This window comes from Oenanthe melanoleuca, chromosome 4 (genome assembly GCF_029582105.1).
Source record: "Oenanthe melanoleuca isolate GR-GAL-2019-014 chromosome 4, OMel1.0, whole genome shotgun sequence".
In the NCBI taxonomy this organism is placed as follows: Eukaryota; Metazoa; Chordata; class Aves; order Passeriformes; family Muscicapidae; genus Oenanthe; species Oenanthe melanoleuca.
The window spans coordinates 41,598,872-41,613,157 of record NC_079337.1 but is presented as its reverse complement, the minus strand read 5'-3'; the positions used below and the strand labels follow the sequence as shown (position 1 = coordinate 41,613,157).

Genomic DNA, 14,286 nt, shown 5'->3' with positions numbered 1-14,286 from the left:
AATAAGCTTATTTGGGTAAAAATTAAAACACAATGGAATCTTTTGGTTTAGTTATTGTGACAGTAAATATAGGATTCAAAAAGACAGGAAGAGTGCCATAAAAACCAAACCATAAATTTGTATGCTTCTGCAGAATTGGGAGAGATGCAATGTTTAGTTATTGCTTCCTCAGTAAATACTCCTAGTATCTATGTCTTTATCATTATCATTTCACTATGTATTCCAATCAGAAGTCTGCAAAATATTTTAACTTAAATGAGAAGTCCTGAAAAGTATTCAGTATTTTACATAATATAAAAACTGTATCATTAAGTGAAATTATGACATATGTTCAAAGTAGGAAGCAGCAAAGAAAAAGGAATCTAGTTAAAATTCTGTGGGTTGTGGTTGACAATGAGATGAACATGAGCTCCCAGTGCACTACTGTGACCAGAGAGCTAATTGCACCCTTAGCTGTAGGACTAGAACATCATATAGAATCAAAGAAGTTACTTTTCCTCTTTATAGGTAGTTGGTTTTATATTTGGTGTCCAGAATATACTGAATGGGTTATTAAGTTGGGAAGAGTTCACAGAAATATGAGAATAGTGAAGTATTTTTTTAAAAGGGTTAGATTGAAAGACTGCATTCATCATCATATTCAGCTTGTTAAAAAGACAAAGGTAAGGTTAAATTTCAAACTGTAAGTAACTACATGGAGAATAAATTTGGGGAATTAATTTAGTATCATGATGGAATTTTGAATTTAGCATATACAAATAAAGTTTTGTGACCCACTGAAGAAGAAAATTGGGCAAACATAAACTAGAATTAATTACCAATGTAAGTATCAAGTAATTTTAATCCTTACTAACACATTTCATCATTGTGTTAAGATTGTTGCATTGACTTGAAAATATGTCAGTATAGATAAGGGATTTACCAAATTAACCATCATTGCTGCAAAAAGAGAACTTATTTGTGTACCATTATTTGGCTCATATTCTATGAGTCTTTCAAGGACATGAAGTAGAAATATAAAGTATGACAATTTCTTCATGTTTTGTTTGTGCTTTAGATTTATGGATAACCTGCAAACTGAGGTTCTAGAGATAGAATTCCTTTCTTACTCTAATGGGATGAACACCATCAGTGAGGAAGACTTTGCCCATATTCTCTTGAGGTACACAAATGTGGAAAATACATCAAGTTACCTGGAAAACATGCGCTGCAGTATTCCTGAAGAAAAGGTAATTGTTTAGCAGTGGACCACATCATGCAGTCCCAGTGTCATTAAGATGAAAACATAGTTTTGTTGAATTGCTTAGCACCAGGATTTTATTCTGATCATAAACTGCATGCCTGGTTTTTTAGATTACTTGCTGAATGTAAAGTAAAAAGAGTTAATAGCATAGAATTATATTCCATAGGATGTATCTAATAGTATTGTTGAAGTTTAGTTAGAATGTAATAGATAGAACAGATTAAATTGCAAAAACTGTAAGATATTAAAAAGAAAAATTTTCTAGCAATGAATTATAAAAACCCTTCCTTCCTTCCTTCCTTCCTTCCTTCCTTCCTTCCTTCCTTCCTTCCTTCCTTCCTTCCTTCCTTCCGTCCTTCCGTCCTTTTGTTTTTCTTAGCACTGCCACTGGAATGGCATCTCCTCAGAAATAACACACATTTTATCTCGTTGTTTTATAATCTTATTAGTGGGTTGTTTGTTATTATTGTTGGGTGTATGGGTTTTTTAATTACTGAGGAGACAAATGATAATATAAACAGTAAAGTTCAGGAGGTAGATAGTCCTTAATTTGTTTAACAGCAAATATGTCAGAAGTGTATCTGAGAGAAGTGTAGTAGCAACTACAGTGGTAATCTATAGGATAACATTAAAAGTAGCCCTTCAAACTTGGGATGTTTTGGATATACTTCATCTGCTTGTGTTTACAGAGGAAGATCAGATTAATCTGTCTAAGGAATCTAACTCTTTCAACAGCCATATCCTTTAATAGCATCAACACCAGAGCTTGCAAAGTAAAGTAATGAAGTTTGAACAGTTTTGTTTAGGTTTTGTTTATATTTGAGAAATGATACTGTAATTTCAGTCATCACAGTAAGTAAGATCAGTCAACTGACCTGATAGAAACACACTCCAAAAATCAACAGTTTTCTGTTCAGATATCTGGATTATCTGATTCTTCTTGTGGTTGTACAGTAGCTAGGGTCACTGAGTGTTAAATATAGCTGGGAAAGCAGGACTGTCTTTCTTGACCAGATTAAGTGTCAGATGAAGTGGTAAGACTGGGATCAGAGCTCCTGCTCAGTCACCCTTTCCAAGTTCCTGGTCTGGGCACTGAAGTGCTCAGATCAAACTGCTGTAAAAGATCTGTGCAGCTTTCAATATCCAAAGCCAAGACAGTGCAACAGAACTGCTGTGACTGCATGGTTCCAGGCAGAAATCTGAAAAAAAAAAAAAACAAAAAAAGCCACTCAACTTTGGGTCTTGTATAGAAACAATAATGTAAGTATCACTTGGAAACTGAAAAATATTGACAATTGTAGCTATAGAGGAATACTTTGAATGTCAAAGGTGAAGTTAAATAAATACACAGACACTTCCTTTTGAATACAAGCTAGTAGTCTTTGAAGTTCATCTCCACATCTTCCAATGTCATAGCACATATTCCAGTGTAGTTTCCTCTTCTTGGTCTCAAATTTGTTTTTATGCTGTGTTCTAAGAATGTCCTAGCACTGGACAGATGCCATAGATCTGTATGTCATATGCTATACTTCCATTAAGAGAAACAAGACATGGCTATTTTTCATAACTTTGTATCATTGGCTTGCTAAATGTACTGTCACTACATCTCTTTTGCTGACCACAGGCTTTTAAGAATAGGACTTTGCCTCTTACTGCTATGGAGGTGTTGTTCATATGTTGTCACATTTTTTGACTCATCCTAACACTATAATTTGAAAATTATAAAATTTGCTCTGTATTTCATGATTCTGATATGCTGCAATACTAGTACTAACCAGAGGATTCCATTTAGAAGAAAAATTAGTCGAGTCTGTAAAGTAATAGGCCCATACTCTCAGAGCTGGCAATGCTAATCTTTCATGGTGCTGTATGAAGAAGAGCCTAAAGCAGCATGATCATCTTTTGCCATATTGTGATCATGTTAAAATGTTCAGCTGGCATGCTGCCTGCTCACAGGATGTTTTCCTCCTTTTACTAACTAGATGCCAAGCAATGATTCATGTAAGCTGGCATCACAAATTACTAAGGATTTCAGCTCCTAAAGAAAGTCTGTGCATTTTTAGCAGCATTGATACATTAATCTGAGTTTTCTTTGCTGTTGTGAAATCTAATCTGTCCATATAAATAAAAAAGTTAGCTTCCTTTTTTTGTCATGGTTTAATTCCAGCCATTGACCAGGTCCCATGCAGCTATTTGCTCACTCCCCTGCCAGCAGGATCAGGGAGAGAATTGGAAGGGTAAAAACCAGAAAACTTGAGGGATGAGAAAGAGACAGTTTATTAGGAAAAGCAAAAGTCATGCATACAAACAAGATTTTTTGAGTAGCCTGATCTCTTACACCTACTTATTGCATTCAGAAATTTTACAGACAAATTGGTGCACATCAAGGATTTGTGAACCTAAAAATGTCAGCTCAAGACTTTGGTGGATGTTCTCTATGACTGCTGTTTTGCCATAGTACCTGAGGCTCCTGGCTGAGAAATGAAGCTTCACTGATCTAGGAATTCCACAAATGCATGGCAGAGTTATTCCAGTCCCATAGAGTTTTCAGTCTATATACAATGCAAGAACTAGAACTTGGACTCATAAACTAATAGTGTCAAAGGCAATGAAACAAAAAGACAGTACTGACAATATTAAATTAAGTTTTTAAGATAAAAATTTAAATAAGGTGGTGGTTCTGCTTTTGTATATGAAGGTTTCCTCACAATTGTGAAGGATCTGCTTGTTGAGAAAAGCAATTCATGATGGAAATGGGCCAAGCTCTCCAAAGTGTTTATAAATCTTAGCTAGCAGTTAGGTAGGATCACTTAAGCAGGGGTTTACATCTCAAGTGTGTGGAGACCTATTAAATTCTTCTGTTGTAACAGCATTGTGCTGCTCTCCACATTTTCCACAGTCCTTGCTGTTTCATATGGGTTAGCATCCAACCTCTGCCATCTTCTCCTCTGGCACAAACCCACATTTGCATGTTTTCTGTGTTCCACCATACTATAAAGACCACGTATATGCTTGAGGAGACACATAGATCAATGTTTTAGTTTGAAAAGAAAGGCTCACACTTCTTACTCTTGCCTTCAAGTATATTTTCAGAGACAAGTACTTAAATAGGATAAAACAATAAGAGCAAATGGAAAAACAGCCATTAATTATAGTTCAAGGAGTCCAAGGAGATCAAGATTTGACAAAGAATGACATTCCATGTTCAGTATGGCTGAGACTAGTGGGAATTTGATATGAATATTCCTGGCTTTGTTCAAAGTCTCATTTTCAGATCTTTCTCAGAATTGATTTAGAGATAGTTTATCAGAACTTTGGATCTCTAACTAAGATGAGAGAAGAACAAATGTACAAGGAATGAAGATAAACTCTTTTAACAAAAACACTTTCAATGAAACTTTCACAGAAGATATTCTAAAGTCTGGTCAAAATGCAATTGATTTTTTAAAAAACTGGACAAACCCTGCAGTACTTGCAAACCCTCAGCTGAAGAGACTTGGGTGTCTAAATCTGGATTTGTAAAAATTTAACCCTAAAGTACAGTCTTAAGGTAGATCATACAATACATATATTTATGAAAAAATAATACATTTATGAATAAATAATATATTTATGAATCCATTCAATGTATTTGTGTGAGCACATAGACTCACATTTATATAATAGTGGTTTGCAGGTTTTTTAGTAGTAAATATACTCCAATGTTCATCCAAACCAAGACTTTTTATTCTCAATATTAACTATTGTATTGTAATAATCCTGGAATTCTTAAAAATTTTCCTCAGCAATAGAACAGTATTTTTGACTGCTCTGGTGAGAATTGCTGTCTTGTTGCAGTCACAGATAGGAAAGACATACTGCATTCCTCAAGAAAATCCAGTTTTCTACTTTATTGATTTTTACTTCAAATCCCCCTTTTTAAAAATGGGTGTGGTATCTGTTCTTAAGTGAAGTAAACGTATGTAATTGCAAGGTTAGTTTATTCAGTTGTTATTACTACTGATAATTCTTACAGTGCATATTGTTCTGGTTTTTAGGGTATCACATTTGAAGAATTTAGATCTTTTTTTCAATTCTTGAACAATCTAGAAGACTTCACAATTGCAATGCAAATGTATAATTTTGCAAGTCGTTCCATTGGTCAAGGTAAGTACCTATTATTTTTATAAAAATCCATTGATTTCCATATAAAACTGTTGACAAAAATGCAAAAATGTTCTGTATTTCATAGTTTGTAGTTTTAATGTTTCCAGTAAAAGGCTAAAAATGCTAGAACTCCAGCTTTGAGAGGAAAAGGTTTCGTCATATCATATCATGCAGAGTCATATAAGTGGTGGACAAGCTGAATGCAGAATAGTTGTCCATCGAATCCTAAAATACAGGACTTAAGAGGCAATTGATGATGCCAGTGAGAGATCAGATTAAAGCAAACAAAAGCATTTCTTTACACAGTGAGCATCTGAACTTGGCCTTCTACAAAGGCTCTAGAAGAAAACAGTGTCAGAAGGTCCAAAGAGAGGTCAGAATTTTAAGAAATCACTAAGTGGGTACTGAAAGAACTAGGCATGTATGTAGCTACTGAAATCCTTAATAAACAGTTGTGATGCTTGGGGAACACGAGGTGAGCAATAATGCAAAGTGCTCAGACTTGGGTGCTCTCCTCATGGGTCTGACCCCATAACACCAGCATGGTCCTACCTCATGTGCCCTTACCATGGGATTGTATCATTTTCTTTCTGCTCTATTTCTTGGGTTCTGGTTTGTGTCAAATAAGTAAATGCAATATATGTAACTGAAGTTTAACTAAAATATGATTTTCTAATTTTGTTATTGCACATAGTATAGTATATGGACTGTTCTCTTTTTTGTAAAATAATTGGCACCAATTAAGCATTGTCATTTTATATCAGTTAAGAACTACTTGGTTTAGAACTGTGAAATTCAGTCCTCATTTTCACTTTTCCATATTTTTGAGTATTTAAATGTGAAAATTAAAGTTTACTTATATTTCATTATATGCTTTTCACAAAGTACCCTTAAATTCAACTTTTTAATTTTTTTTTTCTGGTGTTCTCCTTATGCAGATGAATTCAAGCGTGCTGTGTATGTAGCCACAGGTGTGAAGCTCTCTCCACATTTGGTGAACACAGTGTTCAAGATTTTTGATGTTGACAGAGATGACCAGTTGAGTTATAAAGAATTTATTGGCATTATGAAAGACAGACTCAATCGAGGGTTTAGGGTAAGGATTCTAATTTTTATAGTTATCTTAGTTGACTTTCCTACTTACCACTACTTTAGCACCTGTAGATTTCAAACCAGCAGTGCATATGTTTAAAGACACACATTTTATGACATACATTTTTATGACATACATTTTAAGATATACATTTATAGAAATACTGAAGCAATCTCTAAGATAAAATTCTTCTTGAAGTCTTGATTTTTTTTTGAAAAGCAATACTTAGAGGACATGATGTACCTTTATAAAGTGCAAACCAAATAGGATATGAGAAATCCCCTGTATATTGTCATTTCTTCTGTAATATGTGATTAATAGATTAGCATTAAGAATTTTAACAACGGCAGCAATTATGTCTGTATTGCTTGCAGAGAAAGTGAATTTGTCTCTTTCAAGCTCAAGAAGTTTAGTTAAAGGTCAACTCTTCTAAAACATTATATAAAACACCAAGTGCTCATAATGGCAGTTGGAAGGAGTTGCAGCAGAAGGTAGTTTTAATTTTCAAATAAAAGTTAATGAAGTGGTGCTGAACAATGCTGTGTTCTAGTTCAGAGCTGATTTTAATAATTAAACCCTGAATCTAATACTCAATTATAATAAGCTAGAGGGAGGAAATTACTTGCAGTCATTTTTCTTTTTTTCATATGACAAGTTTTAATATTTTTAACTAAATTTAAAGTGGGATTCTAACTAACAATCTTTATTGTTTTATTGTTTAAGACATAAATCTTAAACTGTATTATGGTTCCTAAAGTCACATTTCAATATGTTATTTAGTTAGCTTCCTAAATGTAATTTTAGAACTTTTTGTGGTGTTGAGTCTAACAGTTCACTTGTTATTTCTGTAATATTATGATCAAACATCAAATGTGGATAACAACCCCTGTATTTGTAACAGACTTACTTCTTTGTTGGTCCTCAATTCCTTTTATGATGGTGTGGCAATGATGATTGTTTCACAATTGTTTCAAGCTGTTCAGCTATATGTTCTAATTGTTTACTAATTGTAAATGTGCAGTGTATGTTAATTTAACCAGCAAACAGTCTGCTTACTAAGTAATTTTTGTATTTATTACATGTTCCTATTTCACAAAATGCATGAAAGAAATCACATAATTTTAAGAATATCATGCAACACTATTCAGTCTTAAGTATATACTTTTGCCTGGACCACTATAAAATATTCCAGTGGACTGCAAAAGAACTATAAAGAATAGCCAATATTCAGAAGAAAAACAGTCTTTCATAAATTATAATTCTAATTTAAGTTAAATACTAGACATCTCCTGGGTTACATTGGAGACAATTATGATTTGGTCCTGTAATTAAGTTAAATGCATTCTCTTCACTAATCAGTAGTATTACAAAACAATTACAGTAGTAAACTGAGGAATTACAATTTCCAGTAAGTTTTCATAAGTGTCATACAAACATTTTGTAAGTGTCAAACAATACATTTTTTCCAAGAGTGGATAATAGTAAAAATTCTGCAAAAATCTGCCTTCATAAAAAAAAAATTGCAAAAATTCTGCTTTAAAAAACACCCCCTGCCCACTGCACTCTTGGTTTAGAATGAAAAGTAGAGAATGCCTAAGAACCATTTTCCCAGAAGAAAGTGGTGGAAAGTGTCATTAATTGCTTCCTATTGTTTGTATGTTAAAAGTTGCAGAGTATTTAATGTGTCCTAAACAAGTAAAACTTTGCCCTTTTGCTCTTACAAGGTGGAGGGCTCAAATGTGGTCTTGTGCTAAATCAAAACTAACAAATTACTAACCTTTTCTTTATCAATAACTGTGTTTTGAATCCATATGATAATTCAGTCCTTTCATTATACAGATAAAAGATGGTAACAGCTTTGGCTTATTCAGTATTTTGCAGCAACACAGAAATCTTGGCTATGAGAAATCTGAACCCCTTTATGAAGTATAAATTCCTGAATTTAGTGTTAAGTATCCCACGATTAATGTCTGCCAATTAATGTAGTATCTGATTATCTCTTTAAAAACATCCCAAAATAACATTTTCAGTTAGGTCTATAATTTGAAGTACGATTTTACAATTAATACCTTGTATTTAGCAATTCAGCCTTTTTAAAAGTTGTTTCACTAATTATGTTTGCCCAGAATCTTGAGGCCATTACAGGATTTGGTACTGGGACCATTTTAGAAAGGGACATTTTGAGGTTATGAAGTCAGATTAAAGTGAACCTAAAGAGTCACACAATTCCAATGAAAATGCAGTTCTGAAACATCAGTCAGTACATAGTAGGTTTGTCCTATTTAAAAGCTTAGCCTTGAACTTAAAAACTTCAGGAGGGTCGGGTATGACCTCTTGTAGGAACACAAATGTTCAAATAAATAATTGTTCATTTTCATACAAATTTAGGTAAGTTTTTGGAAAAGTAAATGACATAAAGACTTTACCAAATTAAGTTCTCTTTTTCTGCAATTTTGTAGCACAACCTGAAACCTTGTTTTTGTTTTAGTAGTTTGAAGCAAACTCATATGTTAAGCTGCCATCAAGTGGCCATTCAGAGTATTACCATAAACTTATTAAAAATAAGACATGAAAAGCTTTTTTTTTCCTTACTGTTTAGTAAAATAAATTATTTCCCTTTCTTTTTCAAATTTAAAAATATATAAGTAGATTCCCTTTCCTTTACAAATTCGGTTTTTAAACTGGAAGACTTGGAACTTAATGACTAAATGACCAACATTTTGCATAACACATACTGTATTGCATCTCCTAGCTATTTGTCAATTAAAGCCATTTTTTTTGTATTTTCATGATACTGTTGTCTTATGCTTACCCCTGGCTGCCTTCACGTGTTGTCTGCATCTGCACACTTCTCCATCTTTTGCTCCACAGGGCTACAAACCTATACAGAGGTATACTACTTTCAAATCCTGCGTGAGGAAGGAGCTCTATAGCAGATAAATGACGGTATGTGTTAGCCACCAGTCTGAGTGTGCTGGCATGCCTGCAGGAATGGCTGAATGTTGAACTGTCACTGCTTTGTTTCCTGTTCCAAAACTCTGGAATAGGTTATATGACTGCAAGCAATGTAGTAGCTCAAGGCATCATGTTGTGTTTTTGACTGAAGCAATAGAATTTTATCCTGGAGTTGGTAATGACTGAGTCACACTGTCACTGTTCTGTAAGCCAGCTGTGATTTTGTACTGTGTTTGAAATTAGGAAAAGTATTTTTTCATAGTATCTGTTGCTGTTTTCTGTCTGTCCATTACCTCTTTTTAAGTAATTTCTCAGGTACCTATAGCTAGTAAGTATTTACCAAGGAAGATTTTAGAGGTAGATTTTTTCTGACTTTTAGTGACTTGATTCTACTTTGATTTATACTACTACATTCTTGAAAGCAGTCATGTATTTTTGGCTCAATTAATGCTGTTCCAGCAATTTTGAAAAATCAGCACTGTCTGATCACCATGGCCTTTTCACACATCCACTACACGAACATCCCTTTGTATAGCTCAGTTGTGCTGTGGGTTTCAGTGTAAAAACCAGAGTGTGCATATTCTGTATCCATATTGTGAAACTGTCACACAGGGGACACAGACACTGCATTAGGAGACATTTCTCTTCTTGCATAAAGGAAGAATTTCTTCCTTTGCAATTTAGGGGTTTTTCCTGTTTCCATGTAGATACTTTGCAGGAGTTACTGTGGAGGCTGTTGGCTCCCAGATGTGTTTTTTACAGAGAGGAGGAGCAGAGAGAGGCACACCTTGACAAGCAAGGCCCCATGGCCAGTGGTCTGCTCTGAGTGACCCTGTAAGGGGTCCAGCACATCTCATGCTCCTGAGCCAGGAGGATTTGACTGTCATTCCCCTGCTGTTTTTAATTCTGAGTCATAATATTAAGCTGAGATTTTCTGTTCAATACTATCCCCTAATACTGAAGCATTGTACTAATATGTGAGAGACAGAAGAGGAAATTTGATCTTAACAAAGCGTCTGGTTTATCCACCTTACTAATAGGAAGTATAAATGACTAATCAAATAGCTTAAACAATATTTTAATAATCCAGGTCACTAGTCACATGGGAGGAAGTCATGGCTTTAGTTTAATCTTATGTAACTTTATATCTTTGAAACTTTTGACTTTCAAAGCTTCCTTTCTTCTTTTTATATTTTTAAAAATAGTTATTAGGAGTACTTTGTCTTTTTGTCAAAACCCATACTGTAATTTCATGTTAAGTATTACTTGAACTGTAAACTTTTCAAGATGTGGAACAGCTCTTACAGGAAACTAGCAAAAGGCTACACAGTCATGATGCTTCCCTAGTAATTTCAGTGAAGGGTATGTGACCAAATGGAAGAAAATGAAGTGACACAAAGGAATCCAGTATCTACTCAACAAGCCTAATAAAATCATCTTGGTGACAGAAAGACAGACTGTGGTAAAAGCATCAAGTATACATACATCAACACCTTGTCAGATGTAAATTCAGGCACTAAATCAATTAATTCATATGCTGAGATGATGTAAACTGGGAAAAAATGTACCATGGAGATTTATAAAGGGGGATGTTGTTCATTCTGTATAAAGGCATTCTCAAAAAAAATTTGAATTACAGTATATCTACACTACATATTTGGAGACAGAAAAACCAGGTTAGTTTTCAGGGGCATGGATGGCTACAGGAAACCTCACTGAGTTAATGTAGAGGCCGCTGGTTATTTACCCTGCTCTTCTTCCCACCTGGAGCTCCTGGATGTAACAAAAATTATTCTTGTACCCAAGCTTGCTTGAGCAGGTCTGTATCAAATACCTGTTGCCTGTGCACTGAAGAATACAATGTAAGCCTTTTATATATAAAATTCTCTCTTCCCTGATGATAGGTTAGTTTGCTACTGCTCTTCATTTGAGCAACTGCTTCTTGTCTCTTATCACAAGTCAGAATCACAGAATTGTTAAGGTCTGAGATCAAACCCAGGCATTACAGTGACATAGCCAGTTGTTGACTGTTAAGAGTTCCTGTATGTGCAAAACATTGCATAACTCATAATATTTCTTCAGAATTGTTGTAAAATTCTACTAATGGAAACTGAAGCTTTAACCAAGGCATGTGAAGTTACTTGGCAAAAGTACTGTGGAGTAGAACAGAGATCGTTCTGTCTTTGCCACACGTTGTGGAGTGAAAGTGGATTTACATGATTCTAAATATCATCATTTTCCATTTAGTTTTTAAATTGAAAAGATAATAAAAGTAGAATCACTGGAGATTTGAAATTGAACAATTTCAATAGGCAATTAAATTTCAGTCTGATGTCCAAAGAAGCACATAAATGTACATGAAATACAAAAATCAGCTGCAACCACATCCCACAGTTTAGTGCAGTAACAGCAACTATTAATTTTACTTTTTTCCAAATATAAAGTACAGTTCACTGTGCTTTGAAACATTGTGCTTTTCTATGGTAAATGTAGAACTGTGGTGATGGAGATTAAGATACTTGGCACGCTTACCATAGATTATACCCTACTTTGAATCAGCACTCTGAAAAGCGATAAACAGCACATTGTGCTGCATGTCACTTATCTGTAAAATGCACTAATGCCATCACTCCACAGTGTAAAGAGTGTTGCACCCTTATAATAAATAATGCAAATTTCTCCTTGGGGAACAACTGTACAAGCTGTGTGTGGTCCCTGCAGGGCACACAGCCTGACTCGGCATTGGCAGGTACTCCTTTGCATACACTGCAGGGAGAACTGAAAAACATGTTTGGAGAGAACTGCCTGACAGAGCAGAGGAGAGCTGTGCTTTGAATGCCTTGTGGAAGGATTATCTAGGAAATTTCTAACAAAGCCCTTTCTAAGTTAATTTCCAAAAAGGTATGCTAGAGACCAACTCATGAAGGGATTCAAGTCCATCTAAAGTACTGTTTGCTAAACTATTCATATGCTTAGTAACTGCAATAGGTATTTAGGCCATAATTGTGATTTTACTGACTACTGAAGTATTGAAAGTAATTATTACATCACAAATGTAAATCTAGAAATTAATTTCCGTGTACTAGTAATTTCCTGAGAATCTTAAGATTTTTTTCCTATTAAAATAACTGATTTCTAGATGTTCTGAATATTATGGTTTTCAAAATTAAAAGCAGATTAAAAGCTTTTAGGAGGTAATAGTTAATAGTATCTTGAGACTGACTGAGGAAGGAACTTTGTTCTGAAAAAGACATGAAAAACTGAAGCATGGATTCAGAACCTCATTTCCAGCCATTTCAGCTATAAATTAGTGTCTTCTGTAAACACTTTATTCTGTCAAGTAAGATTAAATTTTTCATGTAGGTAATCTTTTTAAAGCTTTTCATTTCTATACTTTCCTTGTACACAGCAACTGAATACATCTAGTGTAAAAGACAGCTTTAAAAAAAACGAGAGGCTGTCGCTTACTGTTTGAAGAGACTTTTGCTTACCTCTTCTCTAAAGCAGAGAGGTGAGAAGCGTGTGATTAGGCACACCTTCCTGATTCATCTTACAAAAGTAATTGGAAATTGCAGAACTTGGGCTTTTGATCCTAAACCTGACAAGAAGCTTAAAAACATACCTGGATACCGTGGGAGGAGAATGTTCCAGTGAAATGTGAAAGTACTGCAGAACGTGTGGACAAGCTGTTCCTTCTGTGGATTTGATACACTGACAGTAGATGCAACAATAGTGCATACATTAGAAATAAGTAGATGAACAGTCAGTGTATTTCAGCCTTTCTTTTAATGACTTTCATGAACATTTCTCTGAACTTCATAAAATAAAAAATAAATGCATATCATAAAGCACAGGTTAACTGAATATGCTTTTTTTAAATAATGCACTTCAATTTACAAGTTATGCATTTTTTCATGAGATTGACTATAAATATCAGCTAAAGATGCATTCATCTAAGTATGGTTTCTAATATTTCATTTAACACCTGCATCATATATTACCGTGGATTAAATTGTGTTCTGAATATCAACAACTTATTTATGAACTTATATGCTTTTTAATTAAACAATAAGAGAACTAAGAATAAATAGATGTAGGCTTCAGTGTCTAATGGTAGATTTTAATGTACTGCAGTGTGGCAATTTCTTTAACATCTTCACTCAGTTCTACCAAAGAAAGGTATTGGACAGTCTCACCATGTGTCCTGGTTTTAGCTAAGAGTGAGTTAATTTTCTTCCTAGTATCTGCTACAGTGTTTTACATATATGATGAGAATGCTGTTGATGACAGACTGATGTACTGGCTACTATGAGCACAGTTTACACAGAGTCAAGGACTTTTCAGCTCTTCACCCCACCCCAACTGCAAAGAGGCTGGGTGTGCACAAGGAGCTGGGAGAGGACAGCCAGGACAACTGACCCCAACTGGCCCAAGGGATATTCCACACCATGTGGCATATGCTAAGCATTTTAACCAGGAGGAAGGTTGCTCTAATTCTTAGTATGTCTCCATCTATTGTTTTACACTTACTATGAAAATAGACTTGTGGAGTTAGGAACAGTGGAAGAAATAATGAGATCCAGTGGTGACTTCAGAGAGCATAGAGCACAGAGCAGTGAATCTCCCAGGTCAGCCCTTGGCCAGATTTCCTCTCCATTCAATGGACAACTATTCATGTAGCTGAACTACAATTTAGGATTAAGGTAATCTAATATAAAGTAGCTTTCATGTCATCTGCCCATATGGTATTTGGCTTTTGCTGGTGCCTCAGTTAAATGAACATCAATAATTTTCTATGCTTTTTGTTTGGTGTCATAGGTGAACTTTTTAGTACGGTGTCAATACAAAG

At 34.6% G+C, this 14,286-nt stretch overlaps 1 protein-coding gene across 5 annotated transcripts in view; it reads left to right on the top strand.

Annotated features, from left to right (window-relative positions):
* The window catches only part of MICU3 (mitochondrial calcium uptake family member 3), a 50,570-nt gene that overhangs the window by 34,093 nt on the left and 2,191 nt on the right, over positions 1 to 14,286 (top strand). For all 5 annotated transcript variants that reach the window (XM_056490071.1, XM_056490072.1, XM_056490070.1 and 2 more), the window contains 4 exons: positions 1,058 to 1,229; positions 5,281 to 5,389; positions 6,328 to 6,485; positions 9,354 to 9,428. In XM_056490071.1, coding sequence (XP_056346046.1) covers positions 1,058 to 1,229; positions 5,281 to 5,389; positions 6,328 to 6,485; positions 9,354 to 9,422 — 508 coding nt within the window. In that variant the 3' untranslated portion in view covers positions 9,423 to 9,428. The remainder of the gene's footprint in view (positions 1 to 1,057; positions 1,230 to 5,280; positions 5,390 to 6,327; positions 6,486 to 9,353; positions 9,429 to 14,286) is intronic.